This window comes from Corylus avellana, chromosome 1 (genome assembly GCF_965113065.1).
Source record: "Corylus avellana chromosome 1, dhCorAvel1.hap1.2, whole genome shotgun sequence".
Lineage (NCBI taxonomy): Eukaryota > Viridiplantae > Streptophyta > Magnoliopsida > Fagales > Betulaceae > Corylus > Corylus avellana.
Window position 1 is genome coordinate 46,181,054 of NC_142490.1, and position 26,280 is coordinate 46,207,333.

General features: G+C 36.9%; 3 protein-coding genes across 8 annotated transcripts; 2 read left to right on the top strand and 1 right to left on the bottom strand.

Annotated features, from left to right (window-relative positions):
- Positions 1-1,226: 1,226 nt before the first annotated feature.
- On the top strand, positions 1,227-7,441 carry ADT1 (arogenate dehydratase 1). Of its 6 annotated transcripts, XM_059582277.2 has the most exons (12): positions 1,227-1,551; positions 1,665-2,180; positions 3,015-3,082; positions 3,162-3,254; positions 3,373-3,573; positions 4,228-4,308; positions 4,402-4,497; positions 6,033-6,110; positions 6,190-6,279; positions 6,368-6,435; positions 6,839-6,920; positions 7,022-7,441. In XM_059582277.2, exons 2-12 carry the CDS (start codon positions 1,892-1,894, stop codon positions 7,079-7,081), a joined length of 1,206 nt encoding a protein of 401 aa, XP_059438260.2. In that variant the 5' UTR covers positions 1,227-1,551; positions 1,665-1,891; the 3' UTR covers positions 7,082-7,441. The 6 variants fall into 6 exon arrangements, with proteins under 6 accessions (XP_059438260.2, XP_059438263.2, XP_059438262.2 ...); XM_059582280.2 differs by having other exon boundaries at positions 1,227-2,180; positions 6,816-6,920; XM_059582279.2 differs by having other exon boundaries at positions 1,227-2,180; positions 6,816-6,920; positions 7,025-7,441.
- Positions 7,442-8,948: 1,507 nt separating this feature from the next.
- Positions 8,949-12,291, bottom strand: GLX1 (glyoxalase/bleomycin resistance protein/dioxygenase superfamily protein). Its single transcript, XM_059583556.2, has 9 exons — positions 12,187-12,291; positions 11,506-11,648; positions 11,276-11,400; positions 10,617-10,681; positions 10,317-10,529; positions 10,089-10,136; positions 9,866-9,973; positions 9,613-9,765; positions 8,949-9,265 (listed from the first exon to the last, which is right to left on the bottom strand). The coding sequence occupies exons 2-9, from the start codon at positions 11,619-11,621 to the stop codon at positions 9,224-9,226; spliced, it is 870 nt and encodes a 289-aa protein (XP_059439539.1). The 5' UTR covers positions 11,622-11,648; positions 12,187-12,291; the 3' UTR covers positions 8,949-9,223.
- Positions 12,292-21,718: 9,427 nt separating this feature from the next.
- Positions 21,719-24,391, top strand: LOC132172106 (5'-adenylylsulfate reductase 1, chloroplastic). Its single transcript, XM_059583555.2, has 5 exons — positions 21,719-21,864; positions 22,065-22,202; positions 22,322-22,460; positions 22,835-23,642; positions 23,729-24,391. Exons 1-5 carry the CDS (start codon positions 21,780-21,782, stop codon positions 23,957-23,959), a joined length of 1,401 nt encoding a protein of 466 aa, XP_059439538.2. The 5' UTR covers positions 21,719-21,779; the 3' UTR covers positions 23,960-24,391.
- Positions 24,392-26,280: the final 1,889 nt, after the last annotated feature.

Here is a 26,280-nt window from a genome sequence, read left to right on the forward strand (position 1 = left end):
ATTTCAATCAACCAAAAAAAATTCATAAACTCACAACTTATTGTTATTTATTATATGAAATATATGTATATATAATATAAATATATATTATATTTTTTAAAAAAAAGCGGTTAGCGGGTAGCGGTTAGCGGATTTTCAAAATCCACCAACCGCTAACCGCCGGTTAGGCGGTTAGCGGTTATAACGGTTAGCGGTTAGTGGTTGCGGTTAGACGGTTTTAAATTTCACCCCTATCATTAGCTATTATAGAAAACTTGTGTTATTTCCCAATTCGACAGCTTGTAAGGTGTCGAAATGTGCCAATTTTAGCGCGCACGCCAGATAGACAAATGTACCAATTCCAACAAAATATTTGAAAGCATTCTCGCCTCCTCCCCGATTCTAGGTCGTTACAAAAGAACACACAACCCTTTTAATAATAAACTTGATAGCCTCTATTGGTAGGGATCCCGTCATTTTGGAAGGAGATTCCCTAACCATCACATTGGCTATTATAGAAAATTGGTATTGTTTTCCAATTCGGTCAATTTTAGCACGCACGCCAAACAGGCAAATGTAACAATTCCAACAAAGTATTTGAAAGCATTCCCGCCACCTCCCCGATCACTTCCATACGATTCTCTCCTCAATCCCTTTTCCTTTTCTTCGTATTAAATTTTTTTTTTTTTTTAAAAAAAAAAAAACACTATTCACTCAACTTTAATATCCATCCTGGAATATTAGATTTGGAAATTATTAGTCTCTCTCTTAAACCTTAAATGCTCCCACCAGTCTGAGATGAGTGGATGTAGCATTGTCGTACATCATAATGTTTCCTCTGTTGCTATTGTGGCCTGCCTCCAAACCTAATCATTGAGCGAGGCACCGGATTCACATGCATCAAGAATACACTCCTTGTTCCTATTTACTGGATAAAACGACAATGACAACCTATTAACAAATAATTTCAAATATAAAATACTTTTTAAAACATTTTTTAAATATAAATTCTATAAATAAATAAATAAAACATGTTTCTTTTTTTAATTAAAACCAACAAACATTTTTCAAAACCATTACTGAAATTTATTTTCCTTAAAAGATTTTTAAAACCAAACAATAATAAAATAATATTATAAAACATGAAATTTCGTAAGATATTTTCCAAGTATAACTCTCATCATGTAAAATAATTTCAATAACTAGACTTCTTTTATTGTAAACCCAGAGTTGAAAAAGCTCTTTCTCTTTTTACTCTGGTCCTTTTTCTTCTTGCGGCTAGAATTGGAAAGCACTTTGTCACCAAAAATGGTAAGGACGGAAAGTGTAGTAGTGTTTTTTTGGTTTGGTTAGGTGAAAGCTGGAGATCCGGATCCGCAAAGTATTGCCAACAACAGTTTGATGGGCATCCCTTTGCTGAACAACTACAGAGGAAGGATGTGTTGGCTTTGGCAGACTCAAATTCAATGAACGAATGCTTCGGCCTACAGGAGCATGGGCCTCCAAGACCGGCTCACAGTCGGATCTCATTCTCTTGCAATCCGAGAAAACGCGTGGCCTTCGCCTAACATTGTGCTCACCTACCTCCCCCTGCCCTCTCCCTCTTTCTTTCTCTAAAAGTCTCTGTCTTTTCAATTTCTTTTTTTGTTGTTGTCTAAGTTGGTCTTTCTCTCTGTGCCTGAAAGGTCTACACCCAAAAGTTCCGATTCACTTGAGCACGGCGCAAAGTACAGACTGACTAACGACATTTTTGTGGGGTCCAAAGAAGCCCCACTACCATTCTCGTCCACCTCCTTGACAATGCAGTACTGGTTTCACCAAAACTCACCAACAACCTCCTCCTCACCAACCACAACATTTTGCATTTCTACAAGCCTTTGTGTTCTGGTTTCCAAGATTGGTTTCGTTGTAAATGGCTCTCAAGGGTGCAGCCATCTGGGTTTGTGCCAGAACTTCTTGTTCTGATCTCGGGGCCTCGGATTTGGGGTCTAGGAATTCTGGGTCCGCTTTCAGTTTGAGGTTCGATTTGGAAAAGTTTCGCAAATGGGAATGTTGTAGTTTGGCTGTTTTGGCTCAGCGAGCTATCACCCCTGTGGAAGATGAGAAGCCGCATGTGTCCGGGGTTGAGTCTTCTGGGGCCATTGAGCCGACTCAGGGCAATGAGTCGAGGGGGTTTCACAAGGATTTGAACCTTCTTCCTAGTGAGTTAACTCAATCTCACATCCTTTTCGGATTGAAAGTTCTTCTCTTTTTACTGCTATATGTTTAATTTTCATTAGGAGGAGAATACTGAATGGTTCTTTGTTTGCCAATTAGGCTTTGTTGGGATTTATGTATTAAAGTTCGTTTTTTATTCTTTCTAGCTGGAAGAAGAACAGATTTTGCCTGAAATTGATATCCAGTAGATCATGATAAGTAATTGGGCAATGTAGACTGATGTGATGTGATGTGTTGCACTATAATGCTTATGGGTTCTAAGCTTCTGTTGTTATGGAATTAGGTCGGGTGATATCGCGTTCTTAAATTGCTGTATTCAGGGTTGTAATTATATTTGGTCAATGATAATTTTTGTTAAGTATTTAGTCATTTATTATGGAGAAGCATATTTTGAAATTTGTGAATGCCATAGCAATCAGTCCAATTAGAAGGTGACTCTTTTCATGCATGCCACAACTTCTAGATGTTTGAGTAAGGTCATATTTTGCATGTTTTCAAATTAGACGATATATGAGACTTCCTTGATTATTGGATTCAACTAAACTAAAATGGTTTTAGGTAATGGGATGGTCCTTTAATGGTCTAAAGTTTCAGTTGTTTAGAATGTTTATTAAGATTTTGTTCATAAGTTTAAGTTTATACATATATTGTTAATATTGATCCAATTATTTGATCTTAATAAGATCTCGGTAAAATCTGTTGTTTTTCTATGACTACATCTACACCTAGTGTGCCTCATGATAGGATCATTTTTTTCCAAAATTCTTTTCTTTCTGTCTTTCATTGCAATCTCATGGCTTGAATATATGAAATCACAGAACCGTTGTCTGCAAATGGTCTCTCTTCTTCTCCAAGTGATGGTTCAAAAGTGCGGGTTGCCTATCAGGTATAGCCCTTCATCATTCTTCTCCTAAGTGCCCATGGCATTCTTGTTATTCTCATATTGGTTGTGTCGTCCAATATAGGGGTTACCAGGAGCATATAGCGAGGCTGCCGCACTGAAAGCATACCCCAAGTCTGAGACTGTTCCATGTGACCAGTTTGAAGAAGCATTCAAGGTTCAAAAAACTGTTACTTATGCACTTAATTGGTGTTAGATTTATTTTTTTATGTTTATCAGTATTGAATTTGTTTACCTATTATTGTTACCTTGATAGAGCTGGATTCATTTCACAGGCTGTTGAACTGTGGTTAGTGGATAAAGCCGTTCTTCCCATTGAGAATTCTGTTGGTGGGAGTATCCACCGTAATTACGACTTGCTCCTTCGACATAGGCTGCACATAGTCGGGGAGGTGCAGATGCAAGTTATCCATTGCCTTTTAGGGTTACCTGGTGTAAGAAAAGAGGAGTTAAAAAGTGTTTTGAGCCATCCTATGGTAAGTCATCTTGGGCATGTTGATGTGTTTTGGGGAGTATTTTTTGTTTTTGATTTGAAAAAGTGTTCTAACGTGACATATAGGTGAAAATTGTTTTTAGAAGTGTTTCTGGTGGGGTTTACATTTGAGAAAATGTTTTCTATAGAATACATCTACTTATTTTGAAAAACTCAAACAGATGTAAAGCCTTACATGTAAAAAAATTTAATAATTAAAAAGAGAAAAATGGTGGTCCTCCACTTAGGGTAGCCACACGACCATCCTAATATATATATATATAAGTTAGCTTTGACCTCTATAAAAGTTAAACACTTGTTTTATCAAAATATTTTTACAAGAAGGAAAGACTACAGATTTGTGAAAAGTGTTTTGTTTTGTGTTTTGAGTTGTTTGTTAATGTATTTGTTTTGGGAACAGAAAACAAAAAATTTAACAAACACAGCCCACACTGAAAACTTTAGCTATGTCGTGTTTCGTGTTTGGGTTCACAAAGGTTTTAATTCAAAACTTTAGCTATGTCGTGTTTGGGTTTACAGGCACACAATATGGAATAAAGTTGACACTATTATACAAAAAAAATCTTTCATTTGAGATGGAAGATGTGGGCCCCCAAAGTTCTATTAGATGCTGTCTTAATAACATTTTCACTTGCAGGCTCTTGCTCAATGTGACATGATGCTAAGTAATTTAGGTGTTGTCAGAATTAATGCTGAAGATACTGCTGGTGCTGCTCAGGTCATCCATGCAAGTTTGGTGTTTTCCACATTATTTTACTATGAATCGCATGAAATGATGTACACATACAAATGATTAGAACATTTTGGACAGATGGTGGCATCAACTGGCACGAGAGATACTGGAGCCATTGCAAGTGCTAGAGCTGCAGAAATTTATGGGCTTGACATTCTTGCCGAAAAGATTCAGGTAAGGCTTCCCTTTCAGTTTCATATCATTCTGGCATATATCATGTTAATATCGATACCATAGACATGATAAAAAAACTTATGATTTGGCATAGTTTTCCCGTAGTTGATATCTATGCCATAGACTTATGAAAAATCTGCATTGTTTTCCACTTTATTGAGAATTAACGTTTCTCATGTCCTTTCGACCTTTATGGTTGGGGTGCCTGAAACTTAGTCTGATAGGTATCTATGAAGACTTCACTTAGTATTTTTGACCCTTCTATCATATCTATTTATACTTCTTTCTTGCTTGGAGGATTCACATGTACATATTGACAGGTATGCTTAAAATTTTGAATTGCATTCTTTCAAGATTTGCCCCTAGCACATGTAAAGTAAAGGTACCCCAGAGAAAATTATTATTAACCTCAATTTTTTTTTCCATGTGTTGGGTGGTAAGGTGTTGAATACTACTAACTGTCCTGCAAAAAGTCCATATTCAGAACTTCCAAGAGTTGAACCAAACAAATTGCTGAGTATTGTTTTGTGTCACTTTATATCTGCTCCTTCGATTTGGAACTTTGAAATTTAGAGTTAAAATTGAAATCTACACAATATTTCAGGGACCAAAATATAGTTTATCCAATATCTTCCCCTTTGTTAGAAGTGCTGACTAACAGTGAAGCTGCAGAATCGCTCACCCCTTCACATACTGATGCCGTGTGGCGTAATGAGAAGTAGAATCTGTAAACCAAAACTCACAACTCTTCTATAAATCCTAGAAACTCTTAAGAATTGTAGGAAAACTAAAAAGAAAACTCTCCTTGGAGTATTCTTTATTGAGAAAATTGAACAATAACATCAATTAGGCATCTAGACTGTCCTTATTGTGTTTAAATATAAGTTAGGGATGTAGTCCTGAAAAGAAAATGATGCAGGGTAGTTTTCAATCAGACTTGCTTTAATAAAAAGGCCATATCACAAGTTTCTGACATTGGATGGAGGCAAGCTTGGTGGCACTGGAACACTGATTCAAAGGCCTAGAAAGTCATGTTTCATGAAGGTTTGCTAATTCCAACGTTTACTGGGTCAAAACAGGCTGCAAAGAGGAGACTAAAAAGCTGGACAGAAACTGGTGTTCCAAGTCACTATGCCATGCTGCATAAAAAAATTACAAACTAGCCTTTATCGAAATAATCGCAAACTTGCTCGACCAAAACTTTAATTGCAAATTCGCTCAATAGAACTTTTGGTTTGCCTCTCGTAGCATCTTGCTTGAGCAACCCTCGATCGAGAGCCAAGCAAACTCTCGGGTACTTGTAGAATCACAAGTTCTCCTCCTGAAACATTTTTCCGCTGCTCAAACCTCTCCATGAAGCTGTGGGTTATCTTTGCAATGCTAACTTCAATATTGGAAAACATGCCTTGGCATGTGATCCAAGCAACTGCTTATCTGACCTGTCTCTTCCATTTTATTGTTATGAAGAATGTTTAACTGTTATGAACAATGGCAAATGCAACTTAACTAAATTGTTCTCACCTTGTCCTGGCCAGGATGATGACGATAATATTACACGTTTCTTGATACTTGCCAGAGAACCTATAATTCCAGGAAATGATAGGCCCTATAAGGTATAAATTCTTAATATGCATTGATATATATCTTTTCTGTCAATGTACTGACGAAATATTTTGTTAATTTTGATCCTAGACAAGCATTGTTTTTACTCTAGAAGAAGGTCCCGGTGTACTGTTCAAAGCTTTATCAGTGTTTGCTCTGAGGGGCATTAGTCTGTCGAAGGTAACCTCAAGTAACATTGAGTTATGTTACTTCTATCAATGTATCATTAGGCTTTGACTGTTATCTTTTCCTTTTGGAAAAATTTCAGATCGAGAGTCGCCCACAGAAACAAAGACCGTTAAGGGTTGTTGATGATTATAATGAAGGGAGTGCCAAGTGAGTGATACTATCTTTTGAATTGCAATTTGGAACAGTGGATTTGATATTCAGCTATTCTAGATTTTGTATGCGTATTGACTGGTTGTAAATGTTATGGATAGTTTTTTTTTTTTAAAAAAAAAGAAATTACGACAATTAGACCAGGTATAATTAAATATGCAACATTACTTGTCCACCAAAAGAATTCATAGAGAGAGAAAAGAGAAGAAATGATAGGATTCATTATATTAACTTGATGTATTTTAAAAATTTGAAATCAGTGATTCAGAATGTGATATGTTCATTTGAAAGTTCTATGGTTGACTTATGATGTAGAGAGACAATGGCCATAGGATTTCAAAATAGTAGTTGTGTCCTGAAATCCCTCCATGCTGTAGAGGTGAATGTTTTTTGGTGGCAGGTATTTTGACTACTTGTTCTTTATCGACTTTGAAGCTTCTATGGCTGAGCCTCGTGCCCAATACGCTTTAGGACATTTGCAGGTCAGTCTATATTTCATGATGTTAGAGAAAATCCCAGCATTGTTTCTGTGTTAGAGAATTAAAGGATTTCTTTCTTTTTCTTTCTTTTTTGCTTTTTTAAGCAGGAATTCTCAAGATTTCTTCGTGTGCTCGGAAGCTATCCAATAGATACAGTTCTATAGAGGGCTCTCTCTGGAGTCAGTTTTACTTGGATGGTCAAACCTGCAAGCTGGAAGTTCGACCACCTATCTTGTACATATATTTCATCCTGCAGAAGCCAATGCTAGAAGATGTTTTACTTGGATTAGTGCAAAGTTTCTGATTAGGAGGAAATTTTCTTCAAAGGGGTCACACTCTATTTTTCTTTCATGATTCTTTTCATCTCCCATTGGGGGTGTTTCAGGATATCATGATTTTAGAGTACAACACACAAAAGGTGCAACTTGCATTGGGCAATAATGCTTTTGTGCAGGCAATTGTTTTTTTCTTTTTTCTGTTTTTTTTACCCTTGTTTTAAATACAAAGATCTGGAATTTGGTTCATATCTGCAATGGTTTCCAAGCATTTATGTTTTGTGACAAAAAGTCTGCTGCTCATATATGAGAAGGAATGAAAGTCACTTCTCACCAATCTCTCTATAAAGTATGATTGTGACACAAAGATGTCCAAATAAATTGTCTTAGGCAACATTTTTTTATCATGAAAAGTTATAAAGTAATCTACATAGATGTGTAGATTACAATCAAAGTATCTTTCTGTGGAAAAGGTATCTTTGAAACCATACTCATCATATTACACCTAATTTTTTTATTTCAAGGGAAAAATACTGGATTGAGATTCCTTCCAATTATTCAAAATTGGAGATTTCCATGTTAAGAAATTGTGGCTCCTCATTTTAAATCCAATGGTCTACAAAATCATTTAAACCTCAGTAAAATAAAAGCCAGCTTAAAATCAAAATTTAATGCATCGGTTATACAAAAGAAACTGGTATTTTATAGGCTTTAGGATTTTCTCCATTTCATTTGAAATAGAGTATCAATTTAGTGTAAAAGGAGAAGTAATATTATCTTAACATTAAATGTAAATAATCAAATTTACAATATTATCCCTCTTTTTATACTAAATGGATACTCTTCATTTCATTTAAAATGAAGAGGATCTTATTCCATTTTATAGACCATTCAATTTAAAATGAAAGGCCACGATTTCGTAATATAAGAATCTCTAATTTTGAGTAATTGGAGTGGATCTCAATCCAAAATTACTGTAGTGATCTTTAAGGTTTAACATTTTATCAAATCGTTTCCAAGGGGTAGCTCAATCGGCTGGGAACTACACCTTATAAAGCGGAGATCACTAGTTCAAATCTCCCCTCCCCCTCCCCCTCCCCCTCTTGTGTGACCATGTCACCAAAAAAAAAAAAAAAAAAAAAAAAATCATTTTATCAAATCACTCCATAGTTAATGTTTAAAATTTGATCAAATCACGTATTAAAGTATATTTCATTATCCAAACGTTTCCTCCACATTTATCTTTAGGATTTTTAACGAAAATCATGACTCTTTCGAAAATCATGACATGTAAGCATGATGCTACATCATATCCAATAAAATAGTTCTACATGTACAATAATATCACCTTAGTTTGACACGTTGCTTTTCTTTTTAACTTTTTGTCTTTTTGCATTTTTTCTAAAAAATTTATTAGGGGTATTTATTTATTTATTTATTTTTTCATTTTTTTGCACAAAAATAGACATTACAACCTCAATAATAATTTGGAGAGACATTACACAAATAAAAAGTTCAAAGAACATTGCAAATTAATTGGTAGTTAGATGAAGTAGATTTACTTTTTCCCCAAAAAAAAAAAATTGTTTCTGTTTATTTCTTTCTCCTTTCTATTTCTTTTTAATTTTTTTCGCCACATGTCAAGCTGAAGTGAGATTTATATACACATGAAGTTTTTTTTTATCGAGTCTGGCTTGAACTTTTATGTCTACATGTCATTATTTCCGTTAAAAATCATAAGGAGCAAATTTAATAATAAAACATAATAAACCTCAAAACTCAAATTTCTTACCACATAATTACATATACATAAAACTTGGCACCATATCCTTCCATTAGAAGCAACATATTTATATATTTAAATACGATTCAAGTCACAAGAACCATATTAAAACACATACTGGTCACTGAGAACCATATTCAAACAAGCACATAGTGGTACCGATTGATGCTTGACACAAACTTATTTAAAACAGAGCAACTGAACTTAAGTGCTTAATCATCATAATCTGTTCGATTAAGCGATTTTCTTCACTCCAGCTCCTTCAGGAAATCTTCATTGTCAACCAGGACCTACAAATACGAAGCAAAAGAACAATAACATGCAGTTAGCAATGAAGAAATAAAGTAAATTTAAGGATATTGAACAAGCACAGGGTCATGTGCAGAACAGTCTCCACATTAATGACGAGGAACTCCTTCAAGGAAGGGCGGCCTTTCCGGCCAATTGTAAAATTTACATCTAATAGAAAACAGTAACATGATATGCATAGAGGTCTTTCTTTTGCACTAATTTAGACCGATCAAATGTCAATTCTCAGAACCCATGGAATGACTATTCCCACCCTTAAGGCAGCCAGTGCTTTCAAAATCAAATAAGCTAAAAAGACAACAAATTACTAGTACTACAGAAAACTTACAGTTTTCCAGCCATCTGGATCTAGGAAAGAGGTAATCTTGGTGTTGAGTCCCGGAATTGGCCCTGGTTGTCGAGTAACCTTTCCTCCAAGCTCCTGAATGACCAGGTTGACAACCTCACCACTTTTGTAAACATCATCAGTACCAATAGCGATCTGGAATGGATATCACAATAATCAAAAATGGATGAAAAAGTTTCCAAAAATGAAGAAACTAAGGCACTTCTAAATGGAAAAATATATTCAATAAACTGACCTGTGCATATGCATTTCCCTTGGTATATTCAGTCACACCATAATTGTATGTCAACTCCAGAACAGTTGTCTCATGTTCTTCTGCATACCCCAGCATGGCTATGGTGTACTGTTGTCACGTACATGTAATATAGATTAAGGAATTTTATAATCCTTTTGTGACTTAAATACGGCTAATATGCTTCAGCTAAATTTGCTGTGTGAAATTCATGTGAGAAAGATACCTTGTATTCAGGTCTATCAACCTTCTTCACTACCCTCATTCCCAAGGCCTGCAAATAAGGGAACCCAAAATATCACCACTAGCTTTAATGCCTCCATAAGAAGAAAGACCTAAGAGAATAATTCTTTGACAATTTATTTGGCATACCCAACTTTCAAATACATATGTACATACATGCATATGTCTGCCCATATATATGACATACTATAAATAGTTTAAGACTAATTACCTTTTCATAAAACTTGATTGAGCGGTCCAAATCGCCAACACGAAGCATTACTTGACAGAGTGGCTCAGGAGTTGGACCTCTTTGGATAAGCTCAAAAATATAACCATCAGGATCCTTCACGAAGGCAATGACACTTTGTCCACCTTTAACAGGGCCAGGCTCTCTAGTGACAGTGCCACCCCGGGCACGGATGTCTTCAACCAATTTGTAAACCTAAAAGTTCAAGGAATGCATAATTCAGGCTCAGCACTAAAACGAAGTCACATCAACAATCCCTCTAGAATGTAGAATGACACTTACATCTGGAGTTGCAATGGCAAAATGACCAAAACCAGTTCCAATGTCATATGAACTAACACCATAATCTGTAAAAACAATATCAAATAATTTCTCAGAGACCATACAGTTAAAACAAAAGGCATAATCATGCTCTTCATAATAAAATTTCCACCCACTTTGTCATTATTTAAGTATTGACTCTGTGTCACAAAATGCCATCGACACCTTTTCCTTTTTCAACAATTGTAACTATTTTCCTCATCTAACTCTCTTCCTTTTCCGCCATAAATAAAAGTCGCAAATAGTGATATCCATCAAGTATTGAGATATGAAATGGGGGATCAGGGGAAGGGGGGAAATGTGAGTTAATATTATGCTCTCTTTTCTATATCTATATTACATCCTTGAAGTAAGGAAACAAATCCCCAGAGCATCAAGTGTCAGCAACAAAACAATCTTAACAAACGAATAACCAAACCTTAAAAAATTCTAAACAAGAAATCACCAAAACATGGCAATGCTAGTCTCTTCTTGTGGTTCATCATCTAGAAATCATGGTCAGAGCGCACAAACAAACCCTAGTAACAAGCTTGAACTACTCAATGTATCATAATAAGATTTTGATAAGTGAATGTATCATCATAATAAGATAACCAAAATTGTAAGTTTAAGCAACTCACTGTATGTCAATTCCACAACGAAATTAGACTGTTCTGGGCCAAACCCAAGGAAAGCATTGGAGTACTTCTCTTCGGGAATGTCTCTTTGCCTCAGCAGCTTCATCCCAAAACACTCAGTGTAAAACCTGACACCCCCAAAAAACAAAATGCGGGAAATCAATAAAATTCAAGCACCCCCAAGATATATAAACTCATCCAGAGCTTCAATAACAATGTCTTAAGATGCATACTTGATGGTGCGTTCAAGATCACCAACACGATACACAGCATGAAGGAATCGGCGCTTGTCCTTCTTCGGCCATTCAAACAACTCCGCATTAGGAGCAACAGGTGCACCCTCAGCCATTACAAAACCAAATCGATGCAATATATTCTGTTTCATTCATAAAGAAATGAATAAAAGCCCATAGGAATGTTGACTAATCCACACTTTCAAGTTCCACAACAGAGAAAAAAAAAAAAAAAAAAACCGATGAGCGTTTATTCATTCTTGCCCACTACATCATTTTACAGTGACAAAAGATTATATTTTTGGGACAAAATAACCCAAAACCTTAAACCTCTGATTTTGGCCCAACAATGTTATATTTATACATAACTAGCACAAACTCCAACAAAACACAAACTTTTTTCTTCATGAATCAAAGAAAGAACTGCCATTAGGCAATCAAAGACAACATTTGAACACACAAAACATGATCTTCTAATGGCGACCTTGTTCAAAGGGTGTCTTTGAAGTCCAGCTAAATACATTGATACAATCACCATTGCTCACAAATAACATCATAGATATACAAACAAAATACAATTAAAACGATAAACAAGCAAACCTAGGATTAGTATACCGTACAAACAGCTCAGTTTCAAAATCCTAAACTTCACAGAGAGAGAGAGAAAGAGAGAGCGCTTACGGAGAGTGAGGAGAAGAGTGTGAAATGCCCTAGGATGATCTTGTAAGCAATACATCGGATTTATATTATCTTCTTCAGCGAGTTAAATTAGAGAAACAGTCTTGTTACTGCAGATCAAAATGACTGTCCAACATGATCTCCAAGCACATGGAAAACGATGACTCGTGGCGCAGAGAAACCAATGAGAGACGCCAGTCACCGAGAAATCCTGTTGTCCCTGTCAGAGTAGCCAACGGGTTATATAAGATAAGGCGGGGCGATAGCCCCAGGACTTGACCTACGGTTGGCTCTCTCTGTAAGTCCAAGGCCTGTAACGATCAGTATATCAAACGTTACACACGTGGTGCTTTCACGATGCGCCGCATCAGCTCAATATTATATATCGTTTTACTAGAAGTGGAGGTTACATCCTGTGCCTCTCAGATTGAGATCGGGTGCAACCGGATCAAATCTGTGTTGTTAACTTTAGATCAACGGCCCAGAACATGACATTAAAAAAAAAAAAAAAAAAAAAGGTGCATTCGGACTTGAACTATTAGGGGTGGCAAAACTTTCCCTATAACCAAAGAGGCAGTTCGGCCACCCCATACATGTGCCTCTCGAATTGAGATCGGGTGCAACCGGTTTTAATATATTTTGTTAATTTTAAATCAACGGTCCGAACAAGACATTAAAATAAAAAGAAGGTTCGGGGTATAAGAATACAGAATAGTCAAACTTCCTCCATTTAGCCACCCAAAATAGTTATTAGAAATAATCGAACTGCTTCAATAATTAAACAGGGTGTTAGGCTACTCCTGTAACTGTTGAAATAGTTTGACTAATCTCAAAGAAGCCAAAGGAGTGGACGGCTATTGCATATGGCAATAGTGATAGGAGATTGGTAGTTTCAGTACGGCGATCAAAGTAGTAGTAAAGTTGGTGGCAGCGGTGAATGAAAAGAGAGATTTAGGTTAAATTCGTAATAAAATCTAGGTTGTTGGTTAATGCAATCCATATTAAACTAGGTCCAATATTGCACCCTATCTCGATCCGCCCTTTTTGGGTGTGCAGTAAGTGTCATGGTACATGCATATGCTTTCTGCACTTTAATTGTTGGGTCGCTTTGCTAGTAAAAGTTGTGGTTACGAGGGTGCCACTTTTGGCCAGTGTTTTGATTGTTTCCATTTGGACTAATTGGACAATGGGATTGATCTCATCATAAGCATTGCTTTCTCCTTTTTCCTTTTGGCAGAAAATATCATGACACTTTGGTTGTGTTTTTCTTTAAAAGAAATTGTTATTAAATAACTGTTTCATGAATAGAAGAAAAATATCTTAGCTACCAGAACTTTCTCCATTAATATCCTTAAACTCTAAAGGTTATGCTGTTGTACAAAAGGGAGTGGAAAAGCAAAAGGGGAGGTGAGGGCATTTCGTTAAAAGTCTGCTAGGAGATGCTTAGAACTTTAGAAGCATGTTAGAAATTAGCTCGAGTTAAGTCAAGACAAAATGCTCCGCTATAAATTCGCTAGACGTTTGTTCAAGCAGAGTTTAGAAAAAATGCTCGGCTATAAATTAGCTTGAAGTTGGCTCGAGCGGTTCCATCTTATGTAGAATTTTGACAACGAATTAGTTTCATTCATTTCGAGTTGTTTTTTGATTTGGTTCACTTTTTGACAGAAGAGGCTTACATGCAATAGTTTGAAACTTTCTTTGGACGGCTGAGATCGTCCAAGGGTAATAAAATATTAATTTTTTAAAAGAAATAATATAAAATTTATTAATTATTAAAAAAATCAAAAATAAAAACATTAAAAAACTAAAACTATTAAAAAAAGAAAAGAAAAGGAAAATAAAAAATGAAAGGGGTGACCTAGGATAAAATGGTGTGGCTGGACCATCCCATTTTGACCAAGGGGTAACTTGAGCCACCCCCATTGCTGGTATGGGGGTGGACGAACCACCTCCACAGCCAAGGGGGTGGTCCGGCCACCCCCTTGGCCAAAATGGAGTGGTCCGGCCACCCCATTTTGGCCAAGGCCATCCCTTTCATTTTTTATTTTCTTTTTCTTTTATTTTTTTTAATAGTTTTAGTTTTTTAATTTTTTAATTTTTAATTTTTTTAATAACTAACAAATTTTATATTATTTCTTTTTAAAAATTAATATTTTATTACCCGTGGACAATCTCAGCCGTCCAAGGATTTCAAACTACTACATGTAAGCCTCTCTCCCCTTTTTGACATTTAAACTTTCCTTAATTTTTATGAATTTTTTTCATCTTGGTCCATTCTAAGTTAGTGCTAAAATTAGTTTCTATTCCATTACTTTTTTATGTCAAGGCCCAAATCCTCAATGTCCCTTAGACCCAAATCTTAGCAAAAAGCCCAAAATTCGTTTGAATCAAGTTTCATATGGCATGTTTCCACTGAGGGCTGTTTGTGATTGCGTTTGAGAGGTCTAAAAGTGCTTTTAACATTTAAAAAGTCTGTTTGAAAAAAAAAAAAGTACTCATTTTGTAAAAAAAATTAAAAGCGTTTTTAAGGGTAAAAAAAACTTTAAAATGCCCAAAAAGCACTTTTGGCAAAAGCTTAAAAATGAAGTTTTTGTTCAAAAATTCTTTTAGACTTAAAAACTCTATTTCTCAAACGCAATCCCAAACATGCTCTAAATCATGTAGATCCTGATACAAACCTATATAATTTGAGGAGTTAGAAAAAAATTTCATAAGAAAAAAAAAATCTAAATAGATTGAAAAATGACAACACATGCTTAGTTATTTTACAGCATGTTAGTCAAATTCAAATTCACATATATCAAGGTAGCTTTAATGTACAATTTTTTTTTTTTTTTGAAATAATTTCACTTGCATTTCATCTCATAAAAAACAGAGTACTTGACTCTACATAGAAAGAGCAAAAAGCTCTTGGGATACAATATCAGATATACTAGGGGTGAAATTTAAAATCGCCTAACCGCAACCGCTAACCGCTAACCGCTATAACCGTTAACCGCTAACCGCCTAACCGCCTAACTGCTTTGAAAGCGGTTAGTAAAAACAGCTAACCGCCTAGGCGGTTGCGGTTAACGGTTAGTGGGTTTTGAAAATCCGCTAACCGCTTTTTATATATATATAATAACAATAAGTTGTGAGTTTATGAATTTTTTTTGGTTGATTGAAATGGGTCTCAAGCTTCAAGTTTAACCATATATGTTAGTTTTTTTGTTGCTTGTGAGTTTATGAATTTGTTTGTGTTTTATTTTATTTCTATGTGTGAGTTTATGAACTTGCTTGTGAGTTTATGTATAAGACTACAAGTGAAGTGATGATTTTGTTGTAATTTTATTTGTATATTATATGATGTGTAGATTTGTCAAAAGTGGCCAACAAGATTTTGGTATATAGCAATTTTTAATGCTAAAATGGCCATGAAAAGGGAAAAAAAAAATGTTTAAAATGAGAAAAAAAAAATGTTTAAAGTGAGCTCAAAACCGGCCCAAACCCAGTCCAAACCCGGCCTAAAATCGGTCCAAAGAAAAAAGCCCAAAAAAGCGGTTAGAAAAAAAGCGGTTATTCCAAAGCGGTTAACCGCTAACCGGGCGGTTAACCGCCTACCCGGTTAGCGGAGGCGGTAAGTAAAATTTACTAACCGCCTAGGCAGTTGCGGTTAGCGGTTTTAGCCACTAACCGCAACCGCTATTTCACCCCTAAGATATACAACTGGGTGCTTCATCCTTCCAGATGCGGTCGATGGGCCCATTTATAGCAAATTTCGCCAATCCATGAGCCGCTGCGTTTGCCCCCTATTGACGTGCCTCACCTCCCATCATCTAATATCCCCCAGTAGTGTCTTTTAGTCCTCAACCACTTGTACAGTATTTAAGGTGGGTGGTTGACAAAAAGCAAAAGCATTTTATATTAATGTCTCGAGAGCAGACTATGGTTGCATGCGGTCGCCATTGCATGCATCATTCAACTTGCCCGTGGTCCCTCTCATAGTGACATAAATGAAATAAAACCATAATCGTACAAAATCATTATATATAAATACGTTGCAGCCCTTGTGCGTTGGGACCCAAAATAGATGCATCCCTTTTGGAATCCAAGGGTCATTGTCCCTCTAAAGATTCCCATCACCCGCCCGCCCCCATCAATTCTATGCCTATTTATCTTTTACCCGCCCCATGCCAGTGGTTTTTTTTTTAAAAAAAAGAATAGGTTGGGGAGATTAATTGTGATTATCATAATTAGACATGATTATAGTAACATTTATCTGCCGGGAGGCTGGGAGCTGCACATGAGAGGTCTAAACGGTGGAAACTGCATGCACTCCTTTAAGTTTAATTGAGCCATAACCTGACACAGCCCCACCAGAACATGAATAAAAATTCAAGATGACTAATATTAATTAAACATATGTGAGGATTCTTCATTGCGAAAACTACGCCCTAGTACATGCCATAATCACTTAAAAATTTTCTTGGCCCATTAAACCACCACCCTTTATTGTCCATGCTAGTCAAGGCAAAGGGAGGGGGTTGAGCTCCTCAAAATTCTCCTTACCCTTGGTAAAAAAGAAAAAAGAAAAATTAATGCTATGATTATGGATTTATTCCCCCGCCCCCCCCAAGCAACTCTTGAGGGCAAATGCCCCCCCGACCAAAGGTTGAAGATGATGCAATTGAGTCAACTCTAACCATTGTAACTTGAAATTTGCAGACTTGCACTTGCAGAAGAACACAAGGTTAAAGATGATGCAGTTCCCAATAATTTTCTTAAACTATGGAAGAAGATAAGGTACACACATGCAATAGGAAAATAAAAAAGGTACAATGTGCAACTTGCAAAGCACAAAAAGTAGACCAAAAAATCAATTGTTATTTCTAACTTTATAAGCCAGACGTTTTGTATCCTAGAGCAATGTGTCAATTAAATTCAAAGAGGTTGAGGATCAATTGTCAAATCTCCTTACATCTTACAAAAATTACAAAACTTTGAGCCATTTTTCTTCTTAAAGACTTGTCAATTTTTCCTTTCACTTTCCAACTTCAAAGGAAAATTAAGGTATGTAATTAAATTTGTATATTTAGATTTAAATTGTTGATTTTTCCTTTCACTTTCCAACTTCAACAAAAAATTGAGGTATATAATTAAATTTTTATATTTAGATTTAAATTGTTTTTTTTTTTTAAAAAAAAAAAAATTAATTGTTTTGATATTTATATTGCTATTCCTGATAATTGTTTTTATATTTAATTATTTATTAATCGATATAGTTTTTGTTTCATATTTTAATTGTATAAAATATATAATTGTAGTTATCTAAGATTATGGAGAAATCTACAATTCTATTGAGTTTCAATCAAATTCTAAACGAGCTCGTGTTAAAATTGGTAAGTAGAGACAAATATTATATTTCCAACCTATTAATAATCATGCCTTCTTGGACCCCTGTTGCAAGGCCCGTCTTCTGCAGCCTCACGGATATTTTGCATTTTGTCCGACTACAATGAAAATTTTTTGCTCCCCCTCAATGAATATCCTGGCTCCGCCCTTGATGCTAGTGGCTCTCTATTATCGTGCATTTTAGTTACTTAAATAAAAATATTATAATTTAATAACAAAATTATTAAATGAAATGAGGCTCATATATAAACCACTAATGCGGGCCAAAAGAGAGGGAGAGACATTAATATATGAGCATATTACATAATCAATTATTAAAAAAAATTAAACTAATAATAATTGAAGTGTGACAATAACAAAATCCAAAGGAATCAAGTAAACCAATAGATTTTGGGGAAAAATATAAAAAAGCCCCACAAACTACCAGTCGTTTTCGATTTAGCCCCCTAATGTTTCAAAAGTGATAAAGTAGCCCCCCAAACTACCAAATTATTGCATTTTGGCCACTCCGTTAGTCAAAACCGTCAGTTTGGACGGAAACTGCAAAACGACGTCGTTTATTACGGGTAAGTTACTACAATGCCATTTTGAGAAAAATATAAAAAAGCCCCCTCAAACGACCAGCCGTTTTCATTTTAGCCCCCTAAGGTTCAGAAAGTGATAAAGTAGCCCTCTAACTACCAAACAGTTGCAATTTGGCTACTCCGTTAATCATTACTGTCAAATGTGATGGAAAATTCAAAACTACGTCGTTTTGACAATGGTAAGTTACTAAAATGCCATTTTAGAAAAAAAATCATATTAAAACAAGCACGCTAAATGGCGCCGTTTTGCTTGAAATTAGGGTTTCCTTACACTTACCAAAACGGCTCCGTTTTGATAAGTGTTAGGAATAAAAAGAAAAAACCTTAGACACCACGCAGAAAAAACCCCCAACCCCAGTTTATCTCTCTCCCCCAAACCGCCGACCACCACATCGTTCTATCTCCGGCAACCTTCTCCCTCAAGTGAAAAAAACGCAACGCCCCTCTCTCTCTTTCTCTCAAAACGACTGCCCCTGCCACCACCATCCATCACCGCCGGCCACACCATCCACTAGCTACGAAGCGCCACCGAAAAATTCTTACCCATTGTAGAAATCAAACAAAAAAATCACGTTCGTAGATAAACAACACCGATCCGACAGCTATACCATGAAATACAATAAAAAGATTGAGTTATGGGTAAGATTTACAGGCTGTCGGAGATAGACGACGTGATGGCCGGCGGTTTTGGGGAGAAAGATAAACTGGGGTTGGGGGTTTTTTCGTGGGTCACCTGTGTGGGGTCTAGGGTTTTTTCTTTTAATTCCTAACACTTACCAAAGTGGCATCATTTTGGTAAGTGTAAGGAAACCCTAATTTCAAGCAAAACGGCGCCGTTTTGCTTGCTTGTTTTAATATGATATTTTTTTTTTCCAAAAATGGCATTTTGGTAACTTACCATTGCCAAAACGATGTAGTTTTAAATTTTTCATCATATTTGACGGTAATGAATAACAGAGTGGCCAAATTGCAATTGTTTGGTAGTTTGGGGGCTACTTTATCACTTTCTGAATATTAGGGGGCTAAAATGAAAACTGCTGGTAGTTTGGGGGGCTTTTTTATATTTTTTTCCAAAAGGGCATTGTAGTAACTTACCTGTAACAAACGACGTCGTTTTGCAGTTTCCGTCCAAACTGACGGTTTTGACTAACGGAGTGGCCAAAATGCAATAGTTTGGTAGTTTAGGGGGCTACTTTATCACTTTTGGAACATTAGGGGGCTAAATCGAAAACGGCTGGTAGTTTGGGGGGCTTTTTTATATTTTTTCCTAGATTTTGAGTGACCAAGAGACCACCAACCACAAATGCTATTGGCCTTGGATATTTTATTATTTGTTCTTTCTTTCAAACAACCTTTACCCATCAATATCTGCATGCATCACCCTTCATCTTCACCTTGATGGCTAGATTATCATAGTTGCCCAAATTAATCAATTTAAAAAATAGTAAGAAATGAAGAAATAATATAAATATGTGGCTTTTCATAGTTTGGCTTGTTCACGTACATGCAAGACTTAAATTGAGGTGTCACGCATTTTCAATTATTCATTACGTCACGTAAGCCTCTACTTGACCATTACATGTATACTACTTGAACGTACTTCCCATATGGTGTGACTTGTAAAGTTTGCTTATATTCATGTTATTTTAACAAGTGTGCATTTGAGAGCGTGTGAGAGTGAAACTATATATACCTAACAATTATTTATTTATTTATTTATTTTTCTGTGATAGCCCTTTTTTTCTCCAGGTAGTGTGGTTTTGACGTGCACCACCACCATTGCACCCACCACCACACAAACGAGTAGGGGACCAATAAATGGTTGTGGGGGAAAATAAAATAAAAATAAATGGATTGTGGGAAAAAAAAAAAAAAAAATTAAAAATAAATGGTTGTGGAGAGCCGTAAGAGCATAAAGAATATGCCGTCAACGAGGGTCACGACCATGGTAATGGATGCGAATCTTGCGATATTGTGAGAGAATATTTTTATAGTTTCAAGTTTCAGAACAAATATTTTTATAGTTTCAAGTTTCAAATAAATCACCCAGTAGATCAATGGTGCCAAGGAAATTTTTATGAGGTTGGACATGCAATAGGGTCTGGGTTCGATTCCCGTAATAGGAATTTCTTAGCCTATTAGTGTTATCTACCTTGAGTTTCATTGATGTTCTGGTAGAGTGGGTGTTAAGTTATGACTCGGACAGTCTTAACTCTTGAGGGAGTACCTGTGGTTCCTACCGTTTAAGTTCCTCCTAAGCGGCACTCTGCGGGTTGGTGATATTATGGTCACGCTCAGCTAAAATAACTACAATTGGCCTCCCCCACCAACCTTTTTAATTAAAAAAAAAAAAAAAAAGTGTCACAACTTTCTAGTTATATCAAAATTTGGCTTCATTTGTTAATATTTTTTTAGACATAAATGTAAAAACAATTTTAAGTATTTTGTGTTTTAAAATGTTTATTAATATTTTTGTTTTAAAAATATAAAACAAAAGGGAGAAAGAAAATGTGTTATCAGACAAAAGCTATTTTCTAAAATATTTTACTTGCAGACTAATTTCCTTTGAGAAGCAGAAACGGTATTTAGGGAAATAGTATGTAAATTATTGCCGAAAAATAGCTTACTTGGTATTTTATTTATGGTATAAAATACTTATGGTAGACTCTTTCAAATTTCGACTATTATTTTTTCAAATTAAATGGTTGAGATTTTACTATTTCAATATTATTCACTTTTAACAGCTCAGTATATTTATCACTCGAATATTGCTAGACATCAATCCGTCCAGATTCACTCTTTTTGCAAATCTATTATTAGATTTTTAGAATTCATGCAGATTCTATAAATTTAATGATTAATTTACAACTTTTATGTACAACATAATGATTTTTATCATTTTTCTTTATTACTTTACTATTGTTTTGTTTTAGGATTACTCTCCGAGTCTTCGACTAGCTCTCATAAATGACCGGCCATCCAGGTTTTGTTTTCGGAGCACTCCGACTATCATTCTAATTTTATTTTTAATATTTATATAATGCAGTATTTTTTTTTTTCTATTCAAAGAAGGAAAGGGAAAAAAGAGAATTACAACAAAAATAAGGAAAATATGGGTTGGCAACCCAAACAAAAAAACCACTCAATTAAAATGATTAATTTGAATTGAATTTCCTTTTATTGCACTTCCTTGACCGGATCACATAAATCAGGGAGCCATTATCTAACGGGACCCAGGTAAATTAGAATCCCGACAATCCAAATCTACGGTCCTAAATTTTCCAGAATCATCGACATTACATTAATAATCATGTGACCGAGAAACCACCCAGAAGTATCTCAGAAATTGACCACGGCTTTTGCCTGCCCGGGGCATGCGACGTGACGAAATCGCTGAGCGACGCGAAAGAGACCAACCCAATGAGAATGGGCCACGTGGAAATTCGACAAAGGCGGCCTAGTGTCGGAATAGCGTCCAGGTTCAATGAACCGCAAAACTCCCTCCTTTCTCAGGCCCTTATTTAAGCCTTTCAACTGATTCCGGACTAACAAACACCAGAGAAAGAGAAAAACATTAGATTCAGAAATTAAAAAAGAAAAGCTTCTTAGAAAAATTCTCAAATGGCGTTCGCTGTTACTTCTTCATCTTCCGCCGCTGTATCTGGCTCTGGCTTTCCATTTTCCAGTTCTTCCTATGAACTCAAAGGTACATCATTTTTTTTTTTTTTTTTTCGATTTTTCACATGCGTTAGATTTTGTTTGATCAATCGTAATGTAGCTGTAACTGCTTGGTTTCGTTGAATTTCAGTTTGAAAAACTGAAATGAAACGGCGTCGCTTAAGAGAGAAAAATTTGTTTCTCGTGAATTATGTCTAAGGCGTGTGGTGTGTGTGTTTCGGTTTTCAGCTCCACAAATCGGTTCGTTTCGGCTATCGGAGCGGGCCGTGAATTTCTCTCGGAGACGGTGCTCGGTCAGACCGGTCAACGCCGAGCCTAAGCGGAGCGATTCGGTTGTTCCTTTCGCAGCAACTATCGTTGCCCCTGGTGAGTTTTGTGCATCATCATCATCGATTGATTAGTTGAGGATTAAATTAATGATAACAATGAGTTGTGTGCAAATTCCTATTGTGTTAATTTTTTTCTTATTTCGAATAATTTTGCAGAAGTGGTGGAGAAAGTAGAGGTAGAGGTAGAGGTAGAGGACTATGAGCAATTGGCTAAAGAGCTGGAGAGTGCTTCTCCTCTTGAAATCATGGATAGAGCCCTCGAGAAGTTCGGCAACGACATTGCGATTGCGTTCAGGTAGGCTTTCTCTTTGTTCAATTCGATTAACTTTTGTGTTAGTTCATAAGATAAGCAGAGAGTTTTGGTTAAACGATTGTATTTCTCTGCACTGATTACATGAAAAATGCTAGACCTTTTTAGCGGCTATTTAAATTGATTTAAATTGTTAATTAGATGATTAAATCAATTATTTTCTATTAGCTGAAATTTTTCGAGATAACCGGAGATTTAATTGCTCGACTCTTTACCTTTCATTGCAATTAAAATATTTCAGATAAGGGGTGGTTTAACCAACTGTAATTGCAGCATCACTCTTACATAGCATTTCTGAATTGGAATTTTTGCCATTGAAACAATCTGATTAGTAAACACATTGTCATTTATTTCTGCAGTGGTGCTGAAGATGTTGCTTTGATCGAGTATGCACATTTAACCGGGCGACCATTTAGGGTCTTCAGCCTGGATACTGGGAGGCTAAACCCAGAAACTTATCAATTCTTTGACGCGGTGGAGAAGCACTATGGCATCCGCATTGAATACATGTTTCCTGATGCTGTTGAAGTTCAGGGATTAGTAAGGAGCAAGGGTTTGTTTTCCTTTTATGAAGATGGGCACCAGGAGTGCTGCCGTGTGAGGAAGGTGAGACCCCTGAGGAGGGCGCTTAAGGGTCTCCGTGCCTGGATCACCGGCCAAAGAAAAGATCAATCTCCGGGTACTAGGTCTGAGATTCCCGTTGTTCAGGTGGACCCAGTTTTTGAGGGATTGGATGGAGGGAGTGGTAGCCTGGTGAAGTGGAATCCGGTGGCAAATGTTCAGGGTCAAGACATATGGAACTTCCTCCGTGCCATGAATGTGCCTGTGAATTCATTGCATTCACAAGGATATGTCTCAATCGGTTGTGAGCCGTGCACGAGGGCTGTCCTGCCAGGGCAGCATGAGAGGGAAGGAAGGTGGTGGTGGGAGGACGCCAAGGCCAAAGAGTGCGGCCTCCACAAGGGAAACATTAAGGATGAAAACGTAAATGGTAATGGAAATGGAGCACTCCATGCTAATGGAACCACAGCCACGGTTCCTGATATTTTCAACACCCAGAATCTGGTTACCTTGAGCAGGGCCGGAATCGAGAATTTGGCACGCTTGGAGAACCGAAAAGAACCATGGATTGTCGTGCTCTATGCGCCATGGTGCCCCTTCTGCCAGGTAAATTATGTTTCAGACTATTTCAAAATTCTTTTACTTCTCCTTCCTGGATTACTCTGATCGGATTTTGTTTGAATTTTGAACAGGCAATGGAAGAATCATATGTTGAGTTGGCCGATAAGTTGGCAGGGAGTGGGGTGAAGGTGGGAAAGTTCAGAGCAGATGGTGAGCACAAGGAGTATGCCCAGCAAGAACTGCAACTAGGAAGCTTCCCCACAATACTTTTCTTCCCCAAATACAATTCTCGGCCAATAAAGTATCCAACGGAGAAGAGGGATGTTGATTCCTTGATGGCTTTTGTGAACGCTCTCCGGTGATGTGAATCGGAAATAATATAATCAAAAATCGTAAATAGAAAGTCGGTAGGCAAAGGATGGAGCCATGGAGGTGAACCTGGAGTTCCATCATAAACTATCATTGGTTGCGGCCCAGCAGAATTGGTACTTAGATGTGCCAATGGCATTTAGAGGCTAGAGTGTTTTGTATATCGTTGGTGTGGAAGTGTCTTTGTTTTTTTGTTATTCTTGTAAGAGTTTCCTTCAGATGAAGGAATCTGCTTTCTTGGTTTCTAGATGAGATTGTCTGGGATCAGTAGTCTGTGGGTGGAATAGGATTATGTGTAGTCTGTAATTTGCAATTTTGGATGTTTATTGCCAATTTTGTGTTCATCTTGGGTTTCATTGGAAGACAGTAGCATAAAGCTCAATTGGTCTGCTTGTTTTCATTTGATATCAGAATCGGAATCGGAATCCTAAGATAGGACTGTTTTCATTTGGAGAATAATTTTTATAGGGTCTTGGCACAAACCAAGGCCTTTGTGTCCTTCAATAAGAGGGTGACATATCAGAGTGAAACACTATAACAAAAATATGGTGTTTTACCTAATTTTTGTTTTTAGAATACCTAAGACAAACACCTTTTAGAATAAACTTTTCATATTTTTCTCCAAAACCACCCCAGTCACCAACTTACCGCCAGAGACAACGCCGGCCGGTATAGAGAAAGCCGGAGATGATGCCGTCCGGTATAGAAAATGCCGGGTAAGAACGGTGCTCCTCCTCCCTCTTTCCGATGCCCCTCTCTCTCACCGGCGGCAGATAAGTTATGTCGGACGTTAGATGGTTACAACTTCCGGCTCAGCGGAGCGGCCCCAGCTGGGACCTGACCATTTTCATAATTTTCACTACCTTCGTGAGAACTCATTCAAATCCCCCAATTTAGTTGCCGGGAAGGTATCAGACAACTCAGGGCCTCTGCTTGTTTGGGTGTCGAGAAAATATAGCGAGAAAAAGCAACAAGACAAAAAAGACCCAACATTGAATGAATTCTATAGATTTTGTTCAAAATCCGAACAAGTCACTCAGTACAACTCGAGAGAATTCTCTCTTCTTTTTGGTTATTACTCGGCAACAAATTAAACATTTTTAGTCCCCAGATCTTTCCTTTCTTTTCTTTCCTTTTCCCATCATTATCCAGGGAAACAAACACAAACCACCCACATATAGAATCAAGTAAATAAATCCAAAACTAGAGCGAAAACAATCAACAAAGAACAAGTATTGCACCGGGAGAGGGAGAGGGAGCACCGGCAGCAAAGAAAAAAAATTTTCTTTGTTGCTGCCGGTGAGAGAGAGGCACTGGAGAGAGGGAGGAGGAGCACCGTTCTTACCCAGCGTTTTCTATTCCGGACGGCATCATCTCCGGCTTTCTTTGTATCGGCCAGCGTCATCTCCGGCATTGTTTCCGGTAGCGTCTCCTCCGGCACGTTGGTGGCTGAGATGGTTTTGAAGAAAAATATGAAAAGTTTATTTTAGAAGGTGTTTTGTTTTAGGTATTCTAAAAGAAAATTATGTGGAACACCATATTTTTGTTATAGTGTTTCACGCTGATGTGTCGCCTTCTTATTGGAGGGCACAAATGCCTTGGTTTATGCCAAGACCCAATAGAAGTTATTATCTTTTAGATTTGATATTGGAATTGCAAGTCTCTCGTCTCTTGTTATTGTAGGCCGGCAGAATGATTAGGAGAAAGGATTTGGATTTCCTCCAATTACTAGAAAATTGAGTTTCTATTTTATGAAATTTTAGCGGTCATTTGCATCTAAAGGTATAAAGGTATAAGGTATGTCACATATTACCAGTATCAAAACTCAAAAGCAAACACAATCACACTGGATTATATATCAAATCTAAATTAAAAAAATAATTATTTTTTTTTAAAATAAAATAAAATGAAAAAGACAACCCTCCAAAGAAGAGAAGCCACCCCAAAGAGAGGTGGGGGCGGCTCGCCGCCACCTCCGCCCATCTAGAATGGCGCGCGGCTACCCCTAGTCCATGGGGTGGTGCGCGGCCACTCCAAGCAGATCTAGGGTGGTGCACCCCTAAGCCATGGGATGGCCGCGCGACCACCACCAGTAGATCTAAGGTGGCGCGCAACCATCCCTATGCCATGGGGTGGCCGTGCGCCATCTAGATGGGTACCTCTCTTTAGGGTGGCTTCTCCTCCTTGGAGAGTTGTTGTTGTTGTTTTTTTTTTTTCTTCATTTTGTTTGTTTTCTTTCTTAAAAAAAAATTAATTAATTAATTTTTTAATTCAGTGCGGTTGTATTATTTTAGGGGCCACGCGGCCACCCTCA